General features: G+C 38.4%; 1 protein-coding gene across 3 annotated transcripts in view; it reads right to left on the bottom strand.

Annotated features, from left to right (window-relative positions):
- Positions 1 to 10,636: 10,636 nt before the first annotated feature.
- GAB1 (GRB2 associated binding protein 1) overlaps positions 10,637 to 22,411 on the bottom strand; it is a 127,326-nt gene continuing 115,551 nt past the window's right edge. Inside the window, exons 9-10 of one of the 3 annotated variants that reach the window (XM_082837835.1) lie at positions 17,406 to 17,528; positions 10,637 to 15,195 (exon numbers count right to left, since the gene is read on the bottom strand). In XM_082837835.1, the coding sequence (XP_082693961.1) occupies positions 15,037 to 15,195; positions 17,406 to 17,528 (282 nt within the window). In that variant the 3' untranslated portion in view covers positions 10,637 to 15,036. The remainder of the gene's footprint in view (positions 15,196 to 17,405; positions 17,529 to 22,411) is intronic. The other 2 variants (XM_082837836.1, XM_082837834.1) reach the window with 2 other exon arrangements.

Consider the following 22,411-nt stretch of genomic DNA (forward strand, 5'->3'; position numbering starts at 1 on the left):
AATATAAAAATTCTAAGTTCGTAGGCATCTAATGGCAAAGCCTCAAAATATTCAGAGCAAAATTTTACAAAGTTTTAAGAAGAATTAGAGAAATCTACCATCAAGTGGGAAATTTCAGATTCCTTTCTTAGAAACTGATACAACAAGGAGCTAAAAATAAATCAGTATGGATAGATGTAAGATTGGTATGATTAACAAACTTGGCCTAATTAATATACGTAGAAAATTGCACCTACCAACTGTAGAAACTCATTCTTTTCAAGAGCAGATAGAACATTTGCCAAATTTGAGGCTATGCTGAGTCAGAAAGGAAGTGTTGACAAATTTCAAATACTTTAAATCAAAGTATTTTCTCTGACTATAGGGGGATTGAGCTAGAAATCAGTAACTTAAAAATTACTGTAAGTCTCTCATGTTTGAATTTAATTTGGGTTTCTTTGTAATTTATAGAGATGAATACTTGGATCATTGATTTTGGACTGTCATATCTTTATTACCATTTAGTTCAAATATTTTCTAATTTCCCTTTTGGTTTTTCCAGTTGATTAATTTCCAAACATGAGAGACTTATAGTTCTCACTTTACCTCCCAGTAGGATTTCACACTTTCGACCACTGCCTTTTTCCTGAAATACTCTTCTTTCTTAAGACCACACACTTCTGGTTTCCCTCCTGCCTTACTACCTGTTCTTTCTCAGTCCCCTTTGCAGACTCCTTGTCCTCTGCTTGATCTCTACATGTTGAGCTTAGTCATGAGACCAATTCTCTTTTCTAACTGCACATTCTCCCTGGGTGACCTCATCCATTTCCAGGACTCTCTATATATCTATACTGTGAGGACTCCCGGACATATATCTCGATCCTTGTGCTCTCTCTGAAATTTTGTCACATTCAACAGCCTATTTGTCTTTTGACAATGTTTTTGAGAATGTTTAGAACCCTATCTCAGACTTAACATGGAAATACAGAACTTTGTCTCCAAACCTCAAGGGCATCTCATCTCATAAACGGCACACAATCTATCCAATTAATCACACCTAATGTCTAGTCTGCCAAGACCTACTGTTGAATAGGTCTTGGAAAAAATACCTCCTGGATTTTAAGGAATGTAATGCTGAGCATTAGCAAATACCAGGTTTCCTAAGTGCTTGGACTAACCTATAGGCAGCTCTGGCAGCCTCAGAATGCATATTTAGGTGTGTCTCCTGTCTTCCCCCATGTCCGCTAAATCCCAGACTCTGAGGCAGGGCTTGGGTGGGAATATAGCCAATATTTTATAATAACTATAAATGGAATATAACCTTCAAACATTATGAATCACTATGTTGTACACCATATTGTACACCAACTATGCTCCAATACAAAACAGACGTAAACAAAAGGCACCTGAGAGGCTTGAGCGGAGCCCTAAATAGAGCCCAGAGGGGCCAGGTGATCCCCAGCAGTGATCCAGGTGAGAAAAGATACAGGATTAAATGAAGGCAGGAGCGGAAGAGAAGAGAATGGACTTAAGAAAGAGGGACATTTATTATATGGGTAGAGAAAAAAGACTGAGAGTTATAAAAATATGTTAATAAGAATTCTTTACAATCAAAATATATCACAAAACATGCATTGATAGTATGAGGGTGTCAGTAACACATTTCTCTTCCTGAGGAGGTCTCTCCCACCACCCTGGCCATCAGTCTGACCAACCATGTGCTGCCCAGCCCCCTCTCCAACTTGTCTCCCTGTCTTCTCTTCTCCATCTTTCTTCAGCTACAAAAACAGGGAGTTAGAGCAGACTTGAACCACACATTCCTTAAAAGCTGAGTAAAACTATCTAACTAAAATGTCACAGGAAATCATCAAAAGCTGTTCAATCTGCCCCATCCGATATGGGGATATGATTGTAAACTTTACTAATAGTAACGAGAATTAAGTCAGTTCTGTCAACTGTTCGTTTGGTGAATTGGTCTGATTCCGTAAGATGTAGGGTGGAAACTTGGTGGTGGATGGCTGAAGGAGGTGGAGGAAAAGGTCATTAGAGTTCAAGGAGCTGAGAGAGGCTAGTGTTCCGTATGCACCGCTCAGGAGGATATTAAAGTCACCCAGAGCACTGAAAAAAAAATAGGAAAGAGCAGACAGTGATCTATGGGGTGGAGTGGGGGTGAGGCAAGAGGGAGTGACCACTGAAGGAGAAGGGGTGACCACGAGTCACTAGATTATAGCAACAAGAAGAGTGGTGTCTTAAGCTAAATTGCTAGGGATTTGGGAGGTGGGAGCAGTGCTGGACAGGAAGGGAACCCACTTCCTGCTCCCAGGGCCGGAAGATAGTTCCACGTGGTCTCCTCAGGGGAGCCGACATTCCATTAAGGCAAATTGGGCATGAAGTGGAGATAAGGTTTTTCAGAGAACCAGAGGAAAGGCTTGGCAAAGGGAGAGGGGGCGAGACGGTGGTAGCTGATGGGATGATCATTTGGAGGTTAAAAAACTGGAGATGATAGTGACAGGAATTCGGGGAAGGTTGGGGAGACTGCGGATGAGAGGAGCCCTCAGGTGTGGTGACTGATACTGTGGTTGGGGTGGTGTTGGCAATGGGCAAAGACGACAATTGTTTCCTCCTATTGTAAACCTTTGAGGGATCGTCTCAGCTCAAAAGGTTTCCATCTTTGCAACTGTAGAAGGAGGACAATTGAATGTTGGTAGCAGTGTTATTAATAACAGCCAAAGAGTGGAAACAATCCAAATGCCCATCAGCTGATGAATGGATAATTAAATGTGGTGCATCCCTGCAATGGAACATTATTCAGCTCTAAAAAGGAATGAAGTGCTGATACATGCTACAACATGGGTGAACCTTGTACACATTAAGCCAAGTGAAAGAAGAAATTCACAAAAGACCACACAGCATATTGTATGATTCCATTTATAATAAATGTCTAGAAAATGGAAATCTACAGGGGCAAAATAGATTAGAGGTTGCCTAGGGCTGCAAGTAGGGTTGGGGAAATGGGTAGTGACCACTAACAGGTAGGAAGTTTCTCTTTGGAGTGATGAAAATGTTCTAAGATAAATTGTGATGATGGTTGCACAACTCTGAATATACTAAAGACCATTGAGTTGTACACTTTAAATATGAATTGTATGGTATGTGAATTATATCTCAATAGAAAAGGAGGGCAGTAACTCCTGTTCTAATTAAACAAAATATGGATGTGAGATTTCTTTGGAAACCAAAAATCACAAAATACGTATGAGATCACTAAGGCAAGTGTAGGGACACTTTCAATGAGGGTTTAAAGAAAAGGGTGAATATTTGGGGGCTGGTCAGAACTGAGTAATTGAAGCTATAGCTTCAAGAAACTTTTACAGTTGTAATTCTGTGAAAGAACAGTCACATAAGTTTATTTCACTTTTTGTCAGGACTTCCCTTGTAGATTCGGTTTTATGCACAAGGGGGCGATGTCCACCAAACAACAAAAGTTCATAGCTGCTGGGAATATGCATATATAATCTCGGGGAAAAAACAAAAGTATACTTAAGAACAGCTGAAATTTATAAGTTGCATTAATACATATGAATTTGCTTATCAGTGCACATCTGGAAAAGCAATGTGAAAGGGATACTTTTTGTGTTTTGAACTATGTCATTGTATTATTTATTCAAAATATATAGAAAAAAGACTTCATAAGGAAGATTATTTTGTGCTCTTATTTATTTAATTTATTTTTTAATAAATTTATTTATTTATTTTTGGCTCATTGGGTCTTTATTGCTGCACACGAGCTTTCTCTAGTTGTGGCGAGCAGGGGCTACTCTTCGTTGCGGTGCATGGGTTTCTCATTGAGGTGGCTTCTCTTGTCACGGAGCACAGGCTCTAGGCACGTGGGCTTCAGTAGTTGTGGCTCGCGGGCTCAGTAGTTGTGGCTTGCGGGCTCTAGAGTGAAGGCTCAGTAGTTGTGGTGCATAGGCTTAGCTGCTCCGTGGCATGTGGGATCTTCCTGGACCAGGGCTTGAACTGGTCCGTGTCCCCTGCATTGGCAGGCAGATTCTTAACCACTGTGCCACCAGGGAAACACTGTGCTCTTATTTAGATTGAAATATTAATTTGATAAAAGTGATGTGAAGAATATATGCAAACATATAGACGTTATTTTAAATGTTTTTTAGAATGAGTGCCAATTCACACTAATAGCTTTTAAAAAACATGTTCTGATGAACTCAAGGATTTCCTGTATATTATTTATTTTACCATTCTGTTTTCTATTTCTTCTTCCTTCTTTCCTTCCTTTCTTCCTTACTCTTTCCCTCCCTTCCCCTCTCTTTCCCCTTTCTTTCTCTCTCTTTCCTTCTTTCTTTCTCTTTGTTTTTCTTTTTCTTTCTTTCTTTCTTTCTCTCTCTCTCTTTCCGTCATTCCTTCCTTCCTTCCTCTCTTCTTTCTCTCTTTTTTTCTCTTTCTTCTTTCTTTCTATAGGAAAGATCAATTATCTGTTCAATTATTTTTCAATTTTCTACTATCAAACTCTTCAGTAGAAAGGTTGAAAGAATATTACAATAAGTACTCACTACCTTGACAATTATTAATATTTTGCTTTATTTAAATCTGTTTCTCTACATATACATGTATTGTGAGCAATTTTTTCAGATGCTCTAACCCTAAATATTTCCACATGCATCCATTTGATGAAGGCTATTCAACTACAGTATCATAATACTGTTATTACACCTGAGAATGAGTAGTTCTTCAATATCGTTTATTATCTAGCCCATTTACAATTTTCTATTTGTGCCTAAATTGTCTTATACAGCTTTTTACCCCCAATCAAGGTTTACATATGGCATTGTGGTTGTTAGGTGTTGGAGGACAGAGGGAAAGAAAAGTACCCACCGAACTGAGAAGCCACCTTGAGACCAGAAACTGAGGCAGGCAGCTCCATATAATCAATAGATCAGTTTATTATTGGGTAACTTCCTCACAGGGTGGGATTGTGCAGACAATGATCCAGAAGCATTCACAGTTGCACTTTATACCACCAAGAGGCCATTGTGCCATGTTGATAATTTTATAGTTAACCGAGAGTGCATTTGTAAGTCCAATTTGTCCCTAAGTCCAACAAAGTTAGCCTAGGTACCCAACTAACACAATCGGCTATGTAGTACTGTACTGTAATAGGTTTATAATACTTTTCACACAAATAATACATAAAAAACAAACACAAAAAATAAACATTTTTAATCTTACAGTATAGTACCTTGAAAAGAACAGCAGTACATGGGACTTCCCTGGCGGTCCGGTGGTTAAGACTACGCACTTCCACTGCAGGGGGCACGGGTTCGATCCCTGGTCAGGCAATGAAGAACCCACATGCTGCGTGGTGCAGACAAAAAATAATAAAAATTTTATAAAAAGAAGAGTACAGTAGTACAGTACAACCATGAAGTGTGAAGTTTGCTGATGGATTTTTAAAATAGATATTCTTGTCTTTGTAACACATTTCTTTTTTTACTTCATGTTGATAAGAATTTTGTTTTTTAAACCATACATAGATGTTGAAATCTATCAACCAGTTTTCTGCATTAATTGAAATGATTGTGTAATATTTTCCCCTTTAATTTACTGGTGTGGTGTATTACCTTGCATTCCTGAGCTCCTGTAGGATTCGCATGATTTCTTTCTTAAAAGTTTGGTTAATATTTATTGGAGATTTTGTCTGAGCCCAGAATTCTCTTTGTAAAAAAGGCTTTTAATTATAAAATTCATTTTAGGTGACATAGGACTATTCAAATTTTCTTCTCTTTTCTCAGTTGTAGTAAGTTTTTTATAATAGCCATTTGTTCATTTTATAAAATTTTCAAATTTATTTGCCTAAGGTTGTCCATAATATCTTTTTAATCATCATTTTAATGTCTGTAATATCTGTAGTGATAGCCTGCTGTTTTACTGCTATTAGTTACATACAAACATAGGATTATACTATGTTTAGTTACATAGCCTTAATTTTTACACAGCAGTATATCTTGGAAAAACCATTCATGACATTAAATGTACTTTTATTACAACAGTTAGGATGTTTTCCACTAGCAGAACCTATCTTTCAAGTAAAATCTTACACTTATCTTCCAATGTGGAAACAGAAGAAGTAGAGACACCCTAAGTAAAGCAAGGTGAAAGGGCATTGGACCTCCCAAACTTGGCCTCCCTTTTGTTTCAGAGGTCTCTCTTGTTAGAGGAACACACTTGAAAATTATTGTTCTATATTATAAATGGCTATATACATATGTATGCACAATTTAACCAACCCTCCATTGTTGAATACACTTCCAACTCCTTGGAGATAAATTAAAATTATTGTGCATATATTTGATTAATTCTTTAGGGTTAATTCCTTAAAATTCAGTTGCTTGGTTAATGGTTAAGTATAGTTTCAAGACACTAAAATTGTAATAATAAACTGCTCTTTAAAAAAAGTTGTACCACTAGACTGTGAATTATGGAGAACAAGACTGGGTCTGTTCATCTCTGAATACTCAGCCTTGCACAGTACTTGGCATGATGTAGATTCTCAATAAACAGTCATGGAATAAATGTAAAAAACAAAATGTTGTACCACTTTTTGCTCCCAGTGGTAGTACAGTAAGTCCCCTACATACGAACCTTCAAGTTGCAAACTTTCAAAGATTCCAACGTGCGTTCCATCATCGTCAGTGAAATTGCAGCTTGCCCTCCGTGTCCTATTGCTGACGATCCTTCAGCTCTACCCTCTCCCACCTCCTCTCCCTCCTCCAGTCAGTAACTCTTCTTGCCTGTTTACTTGATGTCAGCCCCTGTATGCCAGCTGTTGTACTGTACTACTGTACTCTTCTTTTTATAAAATTTTTATTATTTTTTGTCTGCACCACGCAGCATGTGGGTTCTTCATTGCCTGACCAGGGATCGAACCCGTGCCCCCTGCAGTGGAAGTGCGTAGTCTTAACCACTGGACCGCCAGGGAAGTCCCATGTACTGCTGTTCTTTTCAAGGTACTGTACTGTAAGATTAAAAATGTTTATTTTTTGTGTTTGTTTTTTTATGTATTATTTGTGCGAAAAGTATTATAAACCTATTACAGTACAGTACTACATAGCCGATTGTGTTAGTTGGGTACCTAGGCTAACTTTGTTGGACTTATGAACAAATTGGACTTACAAATGCACTCTCAGAACGGAACTCATTCGTATGTAGGGGACTTACTGTATATGCCAGTGTTCCCTTCCCCACACCTGTATCCAAATTGGATATCATTGAGTATTTTAAAATACTTGAAGGGATATTATTCAGTCTTTAAAATAATAATTCAGATAGATGCTTAACACCTGGGAAGATATTTATGACAGCAGTAAATGCGAAAAGCAGAATCTATCTGCACATTTGCAGGCAAAGAAAGGGAAGTAACACAGATTGCAAGTGTTTTTCCTCTCCTCTCCCACCATCCCCCAATTTTCTTTAGTTATACAGTTTTGCAATATGAGAATAAGAAAAAAATATATTCCAGAATCCAAGAAAACTGGCCCGTGTGTTTTCAACAGGGGTAAGCCACTCTAGCAATTTTAAACCAAAAGAAATTTACTATAGAGTTAACAATCACTAGCAGGTGTATAGGCCTTTAGGAATGATTCTCAGAACAATGCCACAGAAGAGCCAGACATGGAAACAATCAGGAATCCGGGTTCAAGAAATCACCTCACTAGTGGCTGAATCCAGGATCACGTGCCCATGGCGCCATGAGGGTGCAGGAAGCTGCCACCACAGACGTGGGCTCCAAGAATATGCCATCTTAGCTGTCGACCAACGATTAGGAACCATCGCTTCATCTACTAAAAGTGAACGGCTTGATTTAACAATACTGATGCTTCGCAGAGTTCCGCCTCCCGCTCCACTGAACTGTTTCTGACTTTGAATGTGACTGGTGGAAAGTGGAGGATGGGCCGGGCCCTAGCTGCAAGGAAGTCTGGGAAATGTAGTTTTTTATCCTTACAGCTTCTGAAGTACACGATGGCACTCTAGAAAGAGTTTGGATCAGCTGTTAAGCAAGCCAATCTTCCACAGACCCTTTATTTCTTTGCTGGTTTGACACGGTAATAAATATGACGATTGTGAAGGATTTTCTCTGTTTGCTCTGTCTGACCTGCCCTCTTGCCTTCTCCGTCTTGCCATGTGCCCTGAGAAGATGACCTCCATGTATTGATATTATATCTCTTGGGTTATTTCTGGCTGCTGGTTGTCCTTCGCCAATGGCAAGTCATAGGAGAGGTAACCTGACTCCCTCCCCGCTGGTCTGCAATTGGTAGTGGTTGCGTCCTTTTACCTAAGGCTGAAATGTCTGCTGGTGGACAGCTCTTGCTGGGTGTAACAGCACCATTTCCCTCCTTAGTTGCAAAAGTGCTGATGGCTTCTTACTGTTGCTAGTGGTTTTTAACACCCCTTGTTTGTTCCCTTCACCCAATCTACAGATTTACAACAGTTTCTCCATTCAAGTCTCTTCAATTACTCCTTAGAATGTGCCATCTTTTCCTGCCAGGGCTGTGACTGATGTAACGACAGATAAGACAGTTTTTATTCTAAGGTGCATATAGCTAGGTAGATGAGCTCAACACAGCCATCTATTATGGACTGAATTGTTCCACCCAAAATTCATGTTGAAGACCCAACCCCCCGTACCTCAGAATATGACTGTGTTTGGAGATGGGGACTTTAAAGAGCAAATTAAGGTTAAATGGGTCATAAAGGTGAGGGTCTCATTCAATACGGCTGCTGTCCTTATAAGAAGAAAATGTGCCACCAGGATTCCCATGTCCAGAGAAATGGCCAGGTGAGGGTAAAGTGAGAAGGCGACCATCTACAAACCGAGGAAAGAGGCTTCAGAAGAAATTAAACCAGCCTACACCTTGACCTCTAGCTTCTAGCCTCCAGAACCGTGAAAACATAAATCTGTTATTTAAGCCACCCAGTCTGTGGTGCTTTGTGATTGTAGCCCTAGCAAATTAATATACCATCACAAAAGCCCAAAGTGAAAAACAGAAGAGACTCGCCAATTTTGTGACTTTCAGAGGAAGGAGCTAGCACCTCTGGGTGGGGTAGCTGAGGGAAAGCCTTGTGGAACTGTTTAAGTTGGAACTTGAAGGTTGGAGAGAATAACATTACCTACTTCACAGTATTACGAGGATTAAGTAAGAGTGACTATAAAACACAGTGTCTCAATTAACTGTTGAATAGCTTTGTAATTTGTAAGGACACAGAGCTAAACTCATAGACCCAGGTTCAGTACTATCTCCTGACTTCCTGTGGCCTACTCTTTCCAGGCTTTGTCTTCTGACATTTTAAAGTTCTTAATTCTCAATACACTTGAGTTCCTTGGTCCTTAAGGCCCTCCATCTTTAGTGTCATCTCTTAACACTCAACTCTGCCTTTGTGATCGCTAGCCTCTTAAGATGCTGCCAGCGATCCTTACTTCCTGGTATTCATGTCCTTGTATGTCTCCTCCCACAATGAATAGGGAGTAGACCCAGAGGAAGAATCTGTCCATCCATCCATCCATCCATCCATCCATGTATGCTGTGCATCTATCTATGGAAATGGGGACGGCACGTTTGAAATCTGTAGGGCAGGTTGGCAGCCCGGAAATTCACACAGGATTTCTATGTTACGGTCTTGGGGCAGAATTCCTTCTTCGGTGGGAAACTTCAGTTTTTGCTTTGAAGGCCTTCAACTGATTGGATGAGGCCCATCCACACTATGGAGGGTGATTGGCTTTATCTAAACGGATTGTAATGTTAATCACATCCACACGGTATCTTCACAGCAACGTCTACGCTAGTGTTTGAACAAACACAGGGGCACCACACCCTAGCCAAGTTGACACATGAACCATCATGATACCATATTGGAGAAAGTGGGCTTTTAAAACATTGATGTGATTTTTTCTTTTCTGTACCACCACATACTGAGTCCTCCAAATGCTCTGGGCACCACACACAAAATCAGAGACATGTTGAGCTACGAGTGAATCACCAACATAACCATGATTAAAAGTAATAAAGTCCTGTCTAATGAATTATAGGAATAAACTTTAGGAACTTAATTTTCTTCCCAAATTTCCCAAGTATGATCTAATGACAGAGTCAGAGCTGCAAAATGCTGCGACTTATGGTAATTCTTGCAGTTTTATGAAGCACTGGAGGTGTCTGAAAACTTTCCTAGAAATGAAGAAGCCCAGCCAGCTATCATTTCCCAAGTCATGTTGGGAATGTATTTCCTGATGGTAAAGGTTGCATACAGGCCCTTACTTATTGGCCTTTTACTCAACAAAGTGCTGGTAGCATCGGCTACATGAAGGAATAACGCGCATACGCGTAGGGCAACTGGGTCTCAGGAGCTTTTTCTATTTAGTTAGAGCATGACTATTATATTTAGCATGATTTAGTGGGATCTTTACTGCAGAAAATGAGTGACCCGATAGAAGTAGAACTGCGAAGTGTAGTTAATGGCAGAATTGGGTTTTTGATTTAGATAAAGACTCTAAGGAAGAGTTGGAAATAGAAGTTTTATGTCCTTATTGGGTCACAGTTTCAGTATCCAAATTGACTACTTAAGGTCTTGAAACCAAATTGTTTGAAAAGTTTTATTTGGTAGCAGAAAATATCTACAATAGGATCTTTACAAAAGAAGATGTGCAAGAGGGGAGAAATAAGTTTATACATAAGATTTTGCTGTGGAAATTTGGAATGATTATCAACAATTGATTTAGGTTACAAGAACTCGCACAAAGCCATATCTTTTTAGTAAAGGAAGCCAGAAGCTATGTTAATCCCTTGACGAAACAGTCTGTTGAAACTCACAATATGCATTATACTGATCCTAAAGAAAGATAAGTCTATGGAGGATGAACTAAATTATTTCAAGCTGTAGTGATATATAAACATATTTAGTCAGATTAAAACCAATCATCTCAACAACCCGACAAGTGATTTTTCATCAGAACAAGTCCATGATGTCTACAACATTCATTTGCACCATGGCTTTTTCACCTCATAGTTGTTGGTATTTTAAATTATATACAGATTTACATATAGCTGATGTTATTGACAATAACTGTCATCCTGGGATATGCCCCTCTCTCTCTCTGTATCCACTTGGTTTGGTCATGTTATGTCAATCCTCTTACAGACCTGACTGCTTATCTAACAGTGGAGGATAAGACCTACCACATGACCCAAAGACAGGAATAAAAAGATTCCGTCCCCCTTGTTGTTTCTAAAATGTTTAAGGCTAGTATATTTTTAAAGGATAATTCATTCGAAATACTAACACCAATACTTTCAATGCGCCAAATAAGGAGGCACTAAGAGTGTTTGGGAATATCTAAGAATTATGCCTATGGTATAGTGTACAGGCATAAAATAGTCAACAGTTTAACAAAATATAAAAAATACTGTTTTTGCTAAAGGGGGAAAGCAGACAACTTCCCACTAAAAGAAAAAGAAAAACAAACACTGGTGTTCAATTTCCAGTTTGAATGCATTTATGACTATGAAGATTACGACCTCCGATGAATTAAATATGAAGAGTCCAGAGGGAATTATGACTTATGACATTAATGTACAAGTATGGCAGTATTTCTATATCAAATTAAACTTAGTCTATGATTAAATACAATGCTATATATACATACACACACTCATAGTACCTTTATGGAATTCTCTAAAACGCTCACAGTAGCTTATATGGTATTGATAAAAATAAAGATGAAAACGTATAGAGTGTAGATAAAAACCACTTTTATAGCTTTCTAAGGTGATGCATCCTGCGGGTTAAATAGCTTACATTATTCAAGTCTGAATTTTGAGTTCTGAAAGCAGAGCTGCGCACTGGTATTCAAACTTTCATAAAATTGTACAGTTTTTCAAAATAAGGAATAAAAGGTAGAGGGCATCAAACGTGGGAGAAAAAAACTTCTGATTTTTAACACAACTGTTACACAGTTAACCAGTGGTGTCCAACCCATGCCTGGCCAAAACTCAGCTTCTTGTGGGCGATTAGGGGTATTAAAGAGTTTGATTCAAATTTTGTTTTTATAAAAGTGCGTAGTTTAAAAACTTAGTAAAAATGCACATTCTAATGTGTTACATACACTATTTTACCACACTGGAGTCTGCTTATGTATAAACTTCCACTACCAGGATAATTTACGTTTATATAAACCTGGGAATACAACTTTACCTATTTCTAGTTAAAGAATCTCCTGAAATGTGTGTTTAAACCCTATTATTATTTGTACTTACTTACGTTTGCATGAAGCAAAATTCTCTTGATAGCATGTGAATAAAACAAGGCATAGAAACAGACTGGCGGCTAAGGTTTCACCAACTATCTATAACCCCAATTTCACATTTGTGTTACTTAGAAATGTTATTCTTAGTAATGTTCTAAGACAAGTAAACATAAATGTGGACTCAAAATACAGTGACACTGATCAAATGGACTTTCCAGGCTTTACATATGGGGCTTACACAAGAGTTTACTTAAAAGAGATTCTAGTGCTAAAAAATCTTTGGGAAATACCGCTCTATAAGAGACTGTCTTTTCATTTAATTTGTTAATGCAATGTTTAATGTGATTTAGTTTAACAAACTGCCTAATTTTCAATTCTTAAATTACTCTGCGTAATGGGAAAATTTCTACAGATTTGAGTGCTGCGGGTCTGCAAAATGGTAACTTGCAAAAAATTGAGAAATTACACTAAAAAGTTCATTATCGCCTTAGACTCTTCTGATAGGTAGCTTTTAAAACGAGATTTCTTTTTTTTTTTTGCGGTTCGCGGGCCTCTCACTGTTGTGGCCTCTCCCGTTGCGGAGCACAGGCTCCGGACGCGCAGGCTCAGCGGCCATGGCTCACGGGCCCAGCCGCTGCGCGGCATGTGGGATCTTCCCGGACCAGGGCACGAACCCATGTCCCCTGCATACGCTCAACCACTGCGCCAGCAGGGAAGCCCCCAAGATTTCTATTTTTGAATTAACAATATATTTATTGTTGTGTTCTAAATCTCAGAGTATGTTTATCCTCCATGCAACACAATTTGGTATCTTCACACATCAACTGCGTTATGTGTTTTGACAGTTGAGGCACATTTCAATGATTTTCGACTCTATTTTGTGGTTTCATTATAAAACAGCTTACTCACAGCAAACTCAAACAATGTTTTTTTATTTAAAAATCCACCTCAAAATTCAGTTCTGGGTTTTAGTTTTTGTTTAAAAAGAAGCAAACATTTAAAAGCATCAAATGTTACTTGTCTACAATTCATCTTGTTATGAACGTTTTTAGCTCATGGAGGGGACATAAACCCATTACATTGATTAGGCACAGTACGGTGACCAAGGGGCCAGAAATCAGGGCACATCTGTGTACTCAGGTAACATTAAAGGTCTGCATGGAGGGAAACATGCCTCAGCTGTGGGCTCTTCAATCTCTATGCCCCCTCCAAACACTGTTAGTAAGTCTCAAATCAGTACATAAGAGATTGTATGTAACTTAGTTAAAAACCAATCAAACCAATAACTATACCTGCTTTCTAAATTACATTGCAAAGCCAAGACAGATAAATTGTAGCCTTACTATAGATAATGTGTGGTCTTGCTATAGGACCATGTTATCGGTGAGAAAGAATTATACGACACCTCTGGTGGTTTCAGAAATCTGGTTGGAAGAGGTCCATGACTTTAAGATTTCACATTATAGCAAGGCTCCAATATTTCTTGAATTGGGGCAGTGAATATAAATCACAGTACACAAGCCTTAATTCTTTTACTGGAAAAGCAATAGGTGCTACATACGAGAATCACTTATATAACATCTGTTTTTTTTAAAAAATGCAGATATAAAATATTAATTGCATAGGGATTTAAATAGGATAAGGCCAAGAAGAATATTAAGTAAAGTTTAAAAAAAAAATCATAGAAAGGGCACTATGGTGTCAAAAGACAGAATTTCATTCTTAGAGTAATAAGTCTGAATGACTGTCTAATTAAAAATCACAGTATGTTGCTATAACTAACAGTGAATGTCAATTGTGCCATTAATTCCAAACTGGAAACCAGCATTAGAGGACTAACACGAATACAACTAAAGCTCACTGTCTAAACCTGATCATTGTATTAGCACATCAGTGCCTGGTACGTACCTGATTAGTTATATAATCTACACTTTGCAAATAACGTAAAGTTCAATACATGTTGAAAATGTGAGAGCACATCGTCACCACATGCCATCAGTGAGTTGTACGCTTACTTGATAGTGTGATTATTCACTCTTTCCAAGGTGTAAGATCCCACCTGGCAGAATCTTCACTCAATGAGCCCAAAACACTGTAATTAACAAAATATAAGAAAGTTCCACCACTGAAAACCAAATGTCCATGAACCAGAGAACAAAGTCCTGACACCAGTAGGTACATGATGCTTAGCACTTTGGAAGGCAATGAATGATGAGTCCAACTCTACTTTGTAGTTTAAGCTAACGGTTACCCCGTTGAGTTTCAGGTAGAAAGGTATATTGTGAATCTACTTCTCACGTCCTGTTGTTACCCTGCAGCTGAAAGAGCAATTTCCCAGTGGAAAGTAGCTTAGTTCACGTAGCATTGTTCTTAAGAGTAGTGTGAGGAAAACAAGAACTCCCAACAGAATCATGTTAAGGTCCATTCGGGAATACCCAAACCAATGCTTTAAATGAAAAAGTGCATAAATACAGTAATACTACAAGTGTGTTAACTACGAAACAAATGTTTCTCTGGGAACCAAACAACAGTATTTTCCCACATTATTTACATGTGATGAATTGTTCAGATACCACAAAGCACCATTTACACGCTCAATGGCTTGATTAAGTCTGAAAGGTCCTCTGACTTCGACTCTGTTCAGTTGAGGATCTACCTAGAGTACAAGGGTCAAGTTATCTTCAGTCAAACAGGATTTCTCCTTACAGCTCAGTCCTCTTTTGTTCAGAGACATCAAAGCGGCATTTTCACTTCACATTCTTGGCTGGCGTTTCAGACTCTGTGGACTGTCTCCCATCGGTCCAGGCTTCACGGGTGCTCTTCAGAGCCAGGGTCTTCTGTTGGTCAACCACGACATAGTCCACTCTCTCGTCAGCTACACTGCTGCCTGAGCCACTGCTCTTTTGCTAAAAAGCAAAGGAAAAAACCCCATAAACCTCCACAGAAAAAGTGGTGCTTCTGCGTGAACTCCAGTCTTAAAACACAGACACATATGCACTGTGAATAACTCCTGAAATTCTACTGGGTCACCAAAAAATCAGTTTAACAATGTTGTCTCTCTCCTAACTGTACTCTGTTTTTCCCTTAATTTTAAAATTATTATATTTAAGAATTCAAACTAATGCTCCCATAACAGATGAAATTCTTAGAAAAGAAGGAGAGCAGCCCCCTGGTTCACCTTAAGAGACACAGCTTGCTTTTAGCTTTTAGCTTAAGCTTGACTTTTTCAAGTCCTGAGAACAGGTACAGGTGTTTACTTTCAGAGTTAAGAAATGTTTTTTGAAAAGGAGTATTTCAAGAATGGCAGGCTACATAAAATCTAACTAGATACTCACTAACTTAAAACAAATGTAATTATTAACGCGTTGCTGGGCTCACGAGAAATTAAGGGAAATATCCAAGGTGTGAGGGAAATGGAGGGAGCAGAGAGCTGCTAAAGGGTCAAGATGGTGTCGTCTTCAGGATGAACGTCAACTGAGCAGTGCAATCAGGGGGCCTGGGTGGGAGGAATGCGGAACCCAAAACTATCCTGTTAGGATAGGGACCCTTGAAGGAAACTGAGGTAGCCCTAGGGTGGTAGCATCACCTGCTTCCTAGCAGAAGCAAATGCAAATCCTTTCTGAAGGAAATTTAGGTCTGCAGGTTTCCCACAGATATGCTTAGCAAAATAAATTCACAATAAAAATGCACGAACACACAAGGAAACAAGCCATCAGGTGTGTGAGAAACGGTAAACACAGATTCAGACCTCCAAGGACTTCAGGTATGGAAATTACTGCATAAATAGTATAAAATATGTGTATAAAATGTTTAAAGGAATTGGAAAATAAAAAATAAAAGGAACAGGATAACAAAAAAGGAGTAAGAAGCTATTCAAATCAGATAGGCATATTTGGGGGAAAAAAGCCAAGCAGAATGTCACTTCAGCAGTGAAAAATAAAATATTGAGATTAAAAATTAAACACATAGGTTAAGCAGAAGAACTGAGAAATTAGTGAACTTGGTGACACACCTAAAGAAATTTTACACGTAAGCAAAGAAATGATAAAATAGAAAATATGAAAGAGTGGTAAAAGATAAAAACAGAATGAGAAGTTCTAACTGTCTAATCAGAAACCTAAAAGGACAGAAGAAAGAGAATCGTGGAAAAACAATATTTAGGGAGATAATGACTCAGACTTTTCCATAACTGACAAAAAATATGAATCCAGAAATAAAGACTGCACAACTTCTACCAAGCAGGATAAATAAAGAAAAATCTACGTCTAGATGTCTAGACACAGTGTAGTGAACCTGCTGAACACCAAAGATACAGAAAAGATCTTAACATCAGCCAGATAGAAAAGACAGATTACCTACAATGGAACTGCAATTAGACTGACAGCATACTTTTCACAGGAACAATGGAAGCCAGGTGACAGCAAATAGTATCTCCTATGCGTTGAGAGAAACTTACTGTCAATTAAGAATTGTGAACTCAAACTGCTCCCCCCGCAAAACCCTCAATACTCATTTTCCAGAATGAGGCAAAATAAAGACATTTCAGTTAAACAAAAACTGCAAGAATTTACCATTAACAGACTTCCATGAAAAGAGCTCCTCAAGGAAGGAGGAAGGAAAATGATTAGAGAAGGAAGGTCTAAGACACAAGAAGGAATGATAAAAAAAGAAGTTGGTAAACGTGTAGGAAAATGTATATAAACATTGTCTATGTAGTAAGAATATTACTACTACTAATGTCTAATTTGTGAGTGTAACAACAACAAGAACAACAAAAAACCCTAAAACTTTTGGACAAAAATACCAAGAAAGTCAGAAAAGGAGTAATTTGAACTAACATCGGAAAGGGAGCGAAGACCATGATTAACTTTGGAACTTCAGAATTTAGTAAGTAAGCATTTCGATGGTAATCACTAAGAGAGTACAAAGCGTGTAACTTCCATACCATCAGAGATGAAAAAATAAATTTATCAGTCTAACACTTTTGTGATTTATGAAAAAGCATTAAGTAATAGACTTTAAATTAAACATACTAAGAAAATTCCCCCAAAGGAGACCCGATTCTTCAGGTTTCATATGGGAGCTCAGTGTATTTATAGAATGAGGTTTCACTTACCTTACGTGGTGGCGTGGATTTCCCAGAATCTAAATCTAGATCTAGGTATTCCACTTGTTTGTCTCCTTTGGGCTTGATCATTGGGCTGTTTCCTCCATCAAGACTATTACTGCCAAAAAGATTCTGAAAGTAAAATACAACAAAATCAACTGTCAAACATTCATGAGACATACTGCTTATTACCTTGTCTGCCATCTACTCAAGCCTAAATAGTAATTTTAAGAGGACACAGCTTGAAGAAATGTCTCCTTAGAAAATTAAATAATCTTTTAGGATGGGGAAAAATAAGTAATATTTTAAAAATTGATTAAAACATAGCATAGGTAAGGAAGCTAAAAGTAGTTTGAAAAGTAAAACTTGGTTCAGACTAAGACTGGGCCATCAAGCTACAGTTAACTGCAACAGTTCTTTCTTTCCTTTTTTTTTTTTTTTTTCCGGCTGTGCCGCGCAGCTTAAGGAATCTTAGTTCCCTTACCAGGGATTGAACCCAGGCCCCCGACAGTGGACGTGCCAAGTCCTAACCACTAGACCGCCAGGGAATTCCCAGTTGGAATAGTCTAACTCAACGCTATTAAAATGATATTTTAAAATGATATCTGTTCTCAATAACATTCTTTAACTATAGGATCCTTACAGTCCATGCTTTCAAATTAAATTTTTTTAGGGATCGACCAAGATGGCGGAGTAGAAAGACCCTGAGCTCACCTCTCAAATTAAAAAAACCTTTAAAGTTCTATATTTGAGTTAAAGGCTTTCACACTAAAATCAATTTAGAGTAAGTATGGTAGCTAAGGGCATTGCATACTGACTCCATTAATAAAGTCTGTTTTGTTTCAACTGCCTGGAATTTTTACCACTTAATTTTCTGTCTTCTTATCCTTTCTGTTCTAATAGGAACTGTACAACAGAAGGACTCCTCTCTAAGAAAAGAAAAAGAAAAAAGGAAGGGAGAGGACAGCAATGAACAACAAGAATGAAAAAGCATGAGGCAGAAAAATGAAAAAGAAATAGCTTATTAGGAACATGAAGATCAATGCTAAATAAAAAGGAAAGGACGACGTGAACTTATGTCCCTACATGCACCCGCTACTCTGATCATGACAGTCTTCAAATGTGCTCCAACAAATGACTTGTTTCCACGCCTTGCTGCTTTTAACCTCACCTGGGAATGTTCCTGACTTCTCAGGACACTACATATTCATTAGGGACTTTCATCCCTGTGGCTTCTATCACATAGGTATTATTGTTCACATGTTAGCTTATACTTTTGAAGAAAACCGTAACGATGTAATCAACTTGACAATTTTATACTTGTTAGGATGAACAACGTGATTTGGAAACTGCATAAATCTGGTTCTGCTGATTCTTTCATATTGCTACTCCATTTTGTTTGGGTTAAACAGACTAAGCTGTGACTTAGGGAAAGGACAATTGCTAGGAAAACACTGAGTTTACTCTTGGTGAGGGGGACATGGTCTGGGTCGCACTCAGATGTGTGTGGCCTACTGTATATCCTACATACTGTATGCGGCATGTGTATGCAGTAGGCAACCTGCACTACTGAATGTGATGGCCCTATTTGTAGGAACAGATTTTTAAACCTAATTTATCAACTACCACTAATAAAACATTAAAAAAATATTGACAGTAACATGTAGGGCACAAAAAATGTAAGCAAGTGTCAGTGCTCAATTAGTACAAATAGCTATCCCCTCCCCCTCTTTCTTCTAATTCATGAAAAAACTGAAATTTTTTTCTGCAAATGACTCTATATTTCATTCTCACATAAAAAAAACAAGCCAGATTGCATGGTGTGTGCGTGTGTGTGTGTGTGTGTGTAAAATTTTGTATTCAAATGTAATGACAGAGCCCATACCTGAAATTTCCCTAATTGGAAACATCTAGAATTATTCACGGTGTTGTAGGCTACGAAAGAAACCCGAGTTCATATGATGTACACATTTAATCTCAGTAAGCTGTTCTTAAAGAGAATTTCTCAGAATTGCTAGTTCGACTGTACTCTGTCTAATTACTAGGACTGGAAATGTTTTCATCTTCAAGTATTGTTAAAATGTGTGTCCCTCCAAAAAGTCTATTTGCTCTTGATCTAATCTAATCTCAACTGGGAACAGCCTGTCTCTGCATTCTAGGCTTTAACCCAGTGTTTTCCCAAAACAGTTTAGAAAAACCCTAAGATTCGAAGAGTTATTATGAAGTGTTCTGTGAATTAAAAGAAAAAATATAGTAGTACTTTGTTTCTCTAGAATTCTTGAAAAAAATATATAAAATTATTGAACATACTTTTGATGTCGTTACAAACAATATATATGTCTTTAGTAATGATGTACTGTCACTTGAATTTCAGGCGTCACATTAAGGGTTCATTTCACGAATGCTTGACTTTGGATGTTTGTATAAAAAACAGGCAGCATCACCAATTCACTTTCATTAGACACTGCCTGCTCCATGATCACCAGTATAGGAAACAGACTGTGCTTCAACATTTCAACGTACAGAATTTAATTTTCATTGTCCCTATAAACCAGATTTGATCCAATCCTGTTTCAACTTCTCCAAGACTAATTTTTTACCGACTTCATCAACCTGAGCATATGTTAGACCTTGTGAACTTCTATGGTTCTCCACTGATACACTAAATTCCAAGAGGTGTGGGAAATATTGCTGTAACTATTACATTCATTCCTAAGGAAAAGTTGTTTGGACTAAGATGAGCCCTTGCAGTTGGTGGCATAAGATGGAAATGGCACAGCTGACTTTTCTATTGTGAATGGCAGATGGATATTTTCACTTGGGACATTTTTGCTTATTTCTAACCCTTAGGGCCTCAGTACCTTAGAAATTCACTATCTGGTGGTTATTTAGACACCTCTACCATGCAGGTAAAATTACCTTTCTGGCTTAGTGTTATACTATATAAAAGAATAATTTTATATCTTCCTTTCCTTTGATTTTCTGATTGTAACAGATTTTTTCTAGATTTTTCCCTTCACCTAACACCTACTCATGACAAATCATACTTTCAAACTTTCCTATTACAGGTCCTTTCCAATATTTTTATGTTTATTTACTATTTTGGGCAAAATAAAAGATTCTTTAGTATCTCAGAAAAGAATTACTTTTGTAATAAAAAAATTCATTTAATCACCTAAAGATGAAAATTGAGGGTAACATGTACTCCAAGGCAGCACTGAGGATTTACTTAGATTTTTTTTTTGCGGTACGCGGGCCTCTCACTGCTGTGGCCCCTCCCGCTGCGGAGCACAGGCTCCGATGCGCAGGCCCAGCGGCCATGGCTCACGGGCCCAGCCGCTCCGCGGCACGCGGGATCCTCCCGGACCGGGGTACGAACCCGCGGCCCCTAGCATCGGCAGGCGGACCCTCAACCACTGCGCCACCAGGGAAGCCCTACTTAGTCTCTTACTAGAGTCTGTTTACTATAATGAAGAAAAAAAATTAAGTTAATAGAAATAATAAAACACTACTCATCAAATGGAAAAATTACAAACCCAGAAGTGAAAGTCAGTTAATAAAAATTGCCCTACCTTGAAACATCAGTGAAAATGTTATTGATATAGTTCGTTTGTATTCTAATTCGGGATTGACATAAATATTTTAAATTATCTTATTCATTTTTGAATACTCTATGAATTTGATAATATTTTAAAGTTAATTAGATCAAGCATCAAATCAGTCTTTTCAAATCACTTAATTTTGTTCCCTGACAAATGGTCATGAGAAATCTGTTTCTGCCTAAAGTCCATTAAAGACATAAATTCAATGAAAAAATAGGGCTTTATATATTGAATCTCTGAACAGAATTGTTTTAAAGAAAATAAAGTCACTAAAATGTCATTCATGCCAAATTTTGACATTAGATATTTGCTTATCATATGCTGCCCGGTTGTGCCCCATGATCTGTTCTCCCCTTTCCACCGGGAAGGGGGTTTTTAGCCAGGCCCACTGTCCCTCGGTACAAAGGCTACGGTTTCCAGTCCCTTTCGTGTTTATGTGGCCAGAGGCTAAGTCCTGGTCAACAGTTTGGACTCAGCAGTTTCTGGGAACCTTCTCTATGAGGCAATTGGGCTGCATCCTTTGCTTCTTCTTCCTTCCCTCCATTCTGCAGCCTGGAATGTACATCTGCTGGCTGGAGCATCATCTTGTTCTATTGAGCCTGTGAGCCAGACCCAGGGGACAGCAGTCTGGAGAGCGGCAAGGGGCAAGGATCCCCGAGGGCTTCTGGAACAAAAAGCTGCCACAACAACCACGGACTGACTCTCTGGAATTCTACATGAGAAAGAAATAAACGTCTGCCTTAAGGCCTTGTTATTTGCTTATTTTCTGTTACTCAGAGGGGATCCTAATGCCAACTGATATACTTATCTACTAAAAAGCAAATAACAGAGCAAGCAGTGTCTCTGGTTTGAGGGAAAGCAAAAGGAAAAGATTTTTAAAAAATCAAAATTGGCTTGTATTTTTAAACATCTGAAGTATTTTCTGGCAACTACCTGATTTCTGGGGAACATAATGCTTGCTACTATTACAAAATTCTTGGGCCTTGGGGTAATAACAGTCAGTCTGAAGTAAATCAGGTTTTAACAGGTCTTCTTTGATCTTTAAGCCCTACCTAAGGATGTACTACTGAAAGGTTATTAAAAACCCTCGGCATAAGACTGTTTCACTCTGAGTGCGCTGACGTGGGTCTGGAGAAATGCATTATAAAATGCTTCCAGTAAAAAGTTTTTTGAATAGTTTCAAAAGTGAAGTACAACTTAAAAGAAATATAACTGGAAAATTTTGTGATTTTTTTTTTTTTTTTTCCCGCTATGCGGGCCTCTCACTGTTGTGGCCTCTCCCGCTGCGGAGCACAGGCTCCAGACGCGCAGGCCCAGCGGCCATGGCTCACGGGCCCAGCCGCTCCACGGCATGTGGGATCTTCCCGGACCGGGGCACGAACCCGTGTCCCCTGCATCGGCAGGCGGACTCTC

Source organism: Leucopleurus acutus, assembly GCF_964270905.1.
Source record: "Leucopleurus acutus genome assembly, chromosome: 4".
Lineage (NCBI taxonomy): Eukaryota > Metazoa > Chordata > Mammalia > Artiodactyla > Delphinidae > Leucopleurus > Leucopleurus acutus.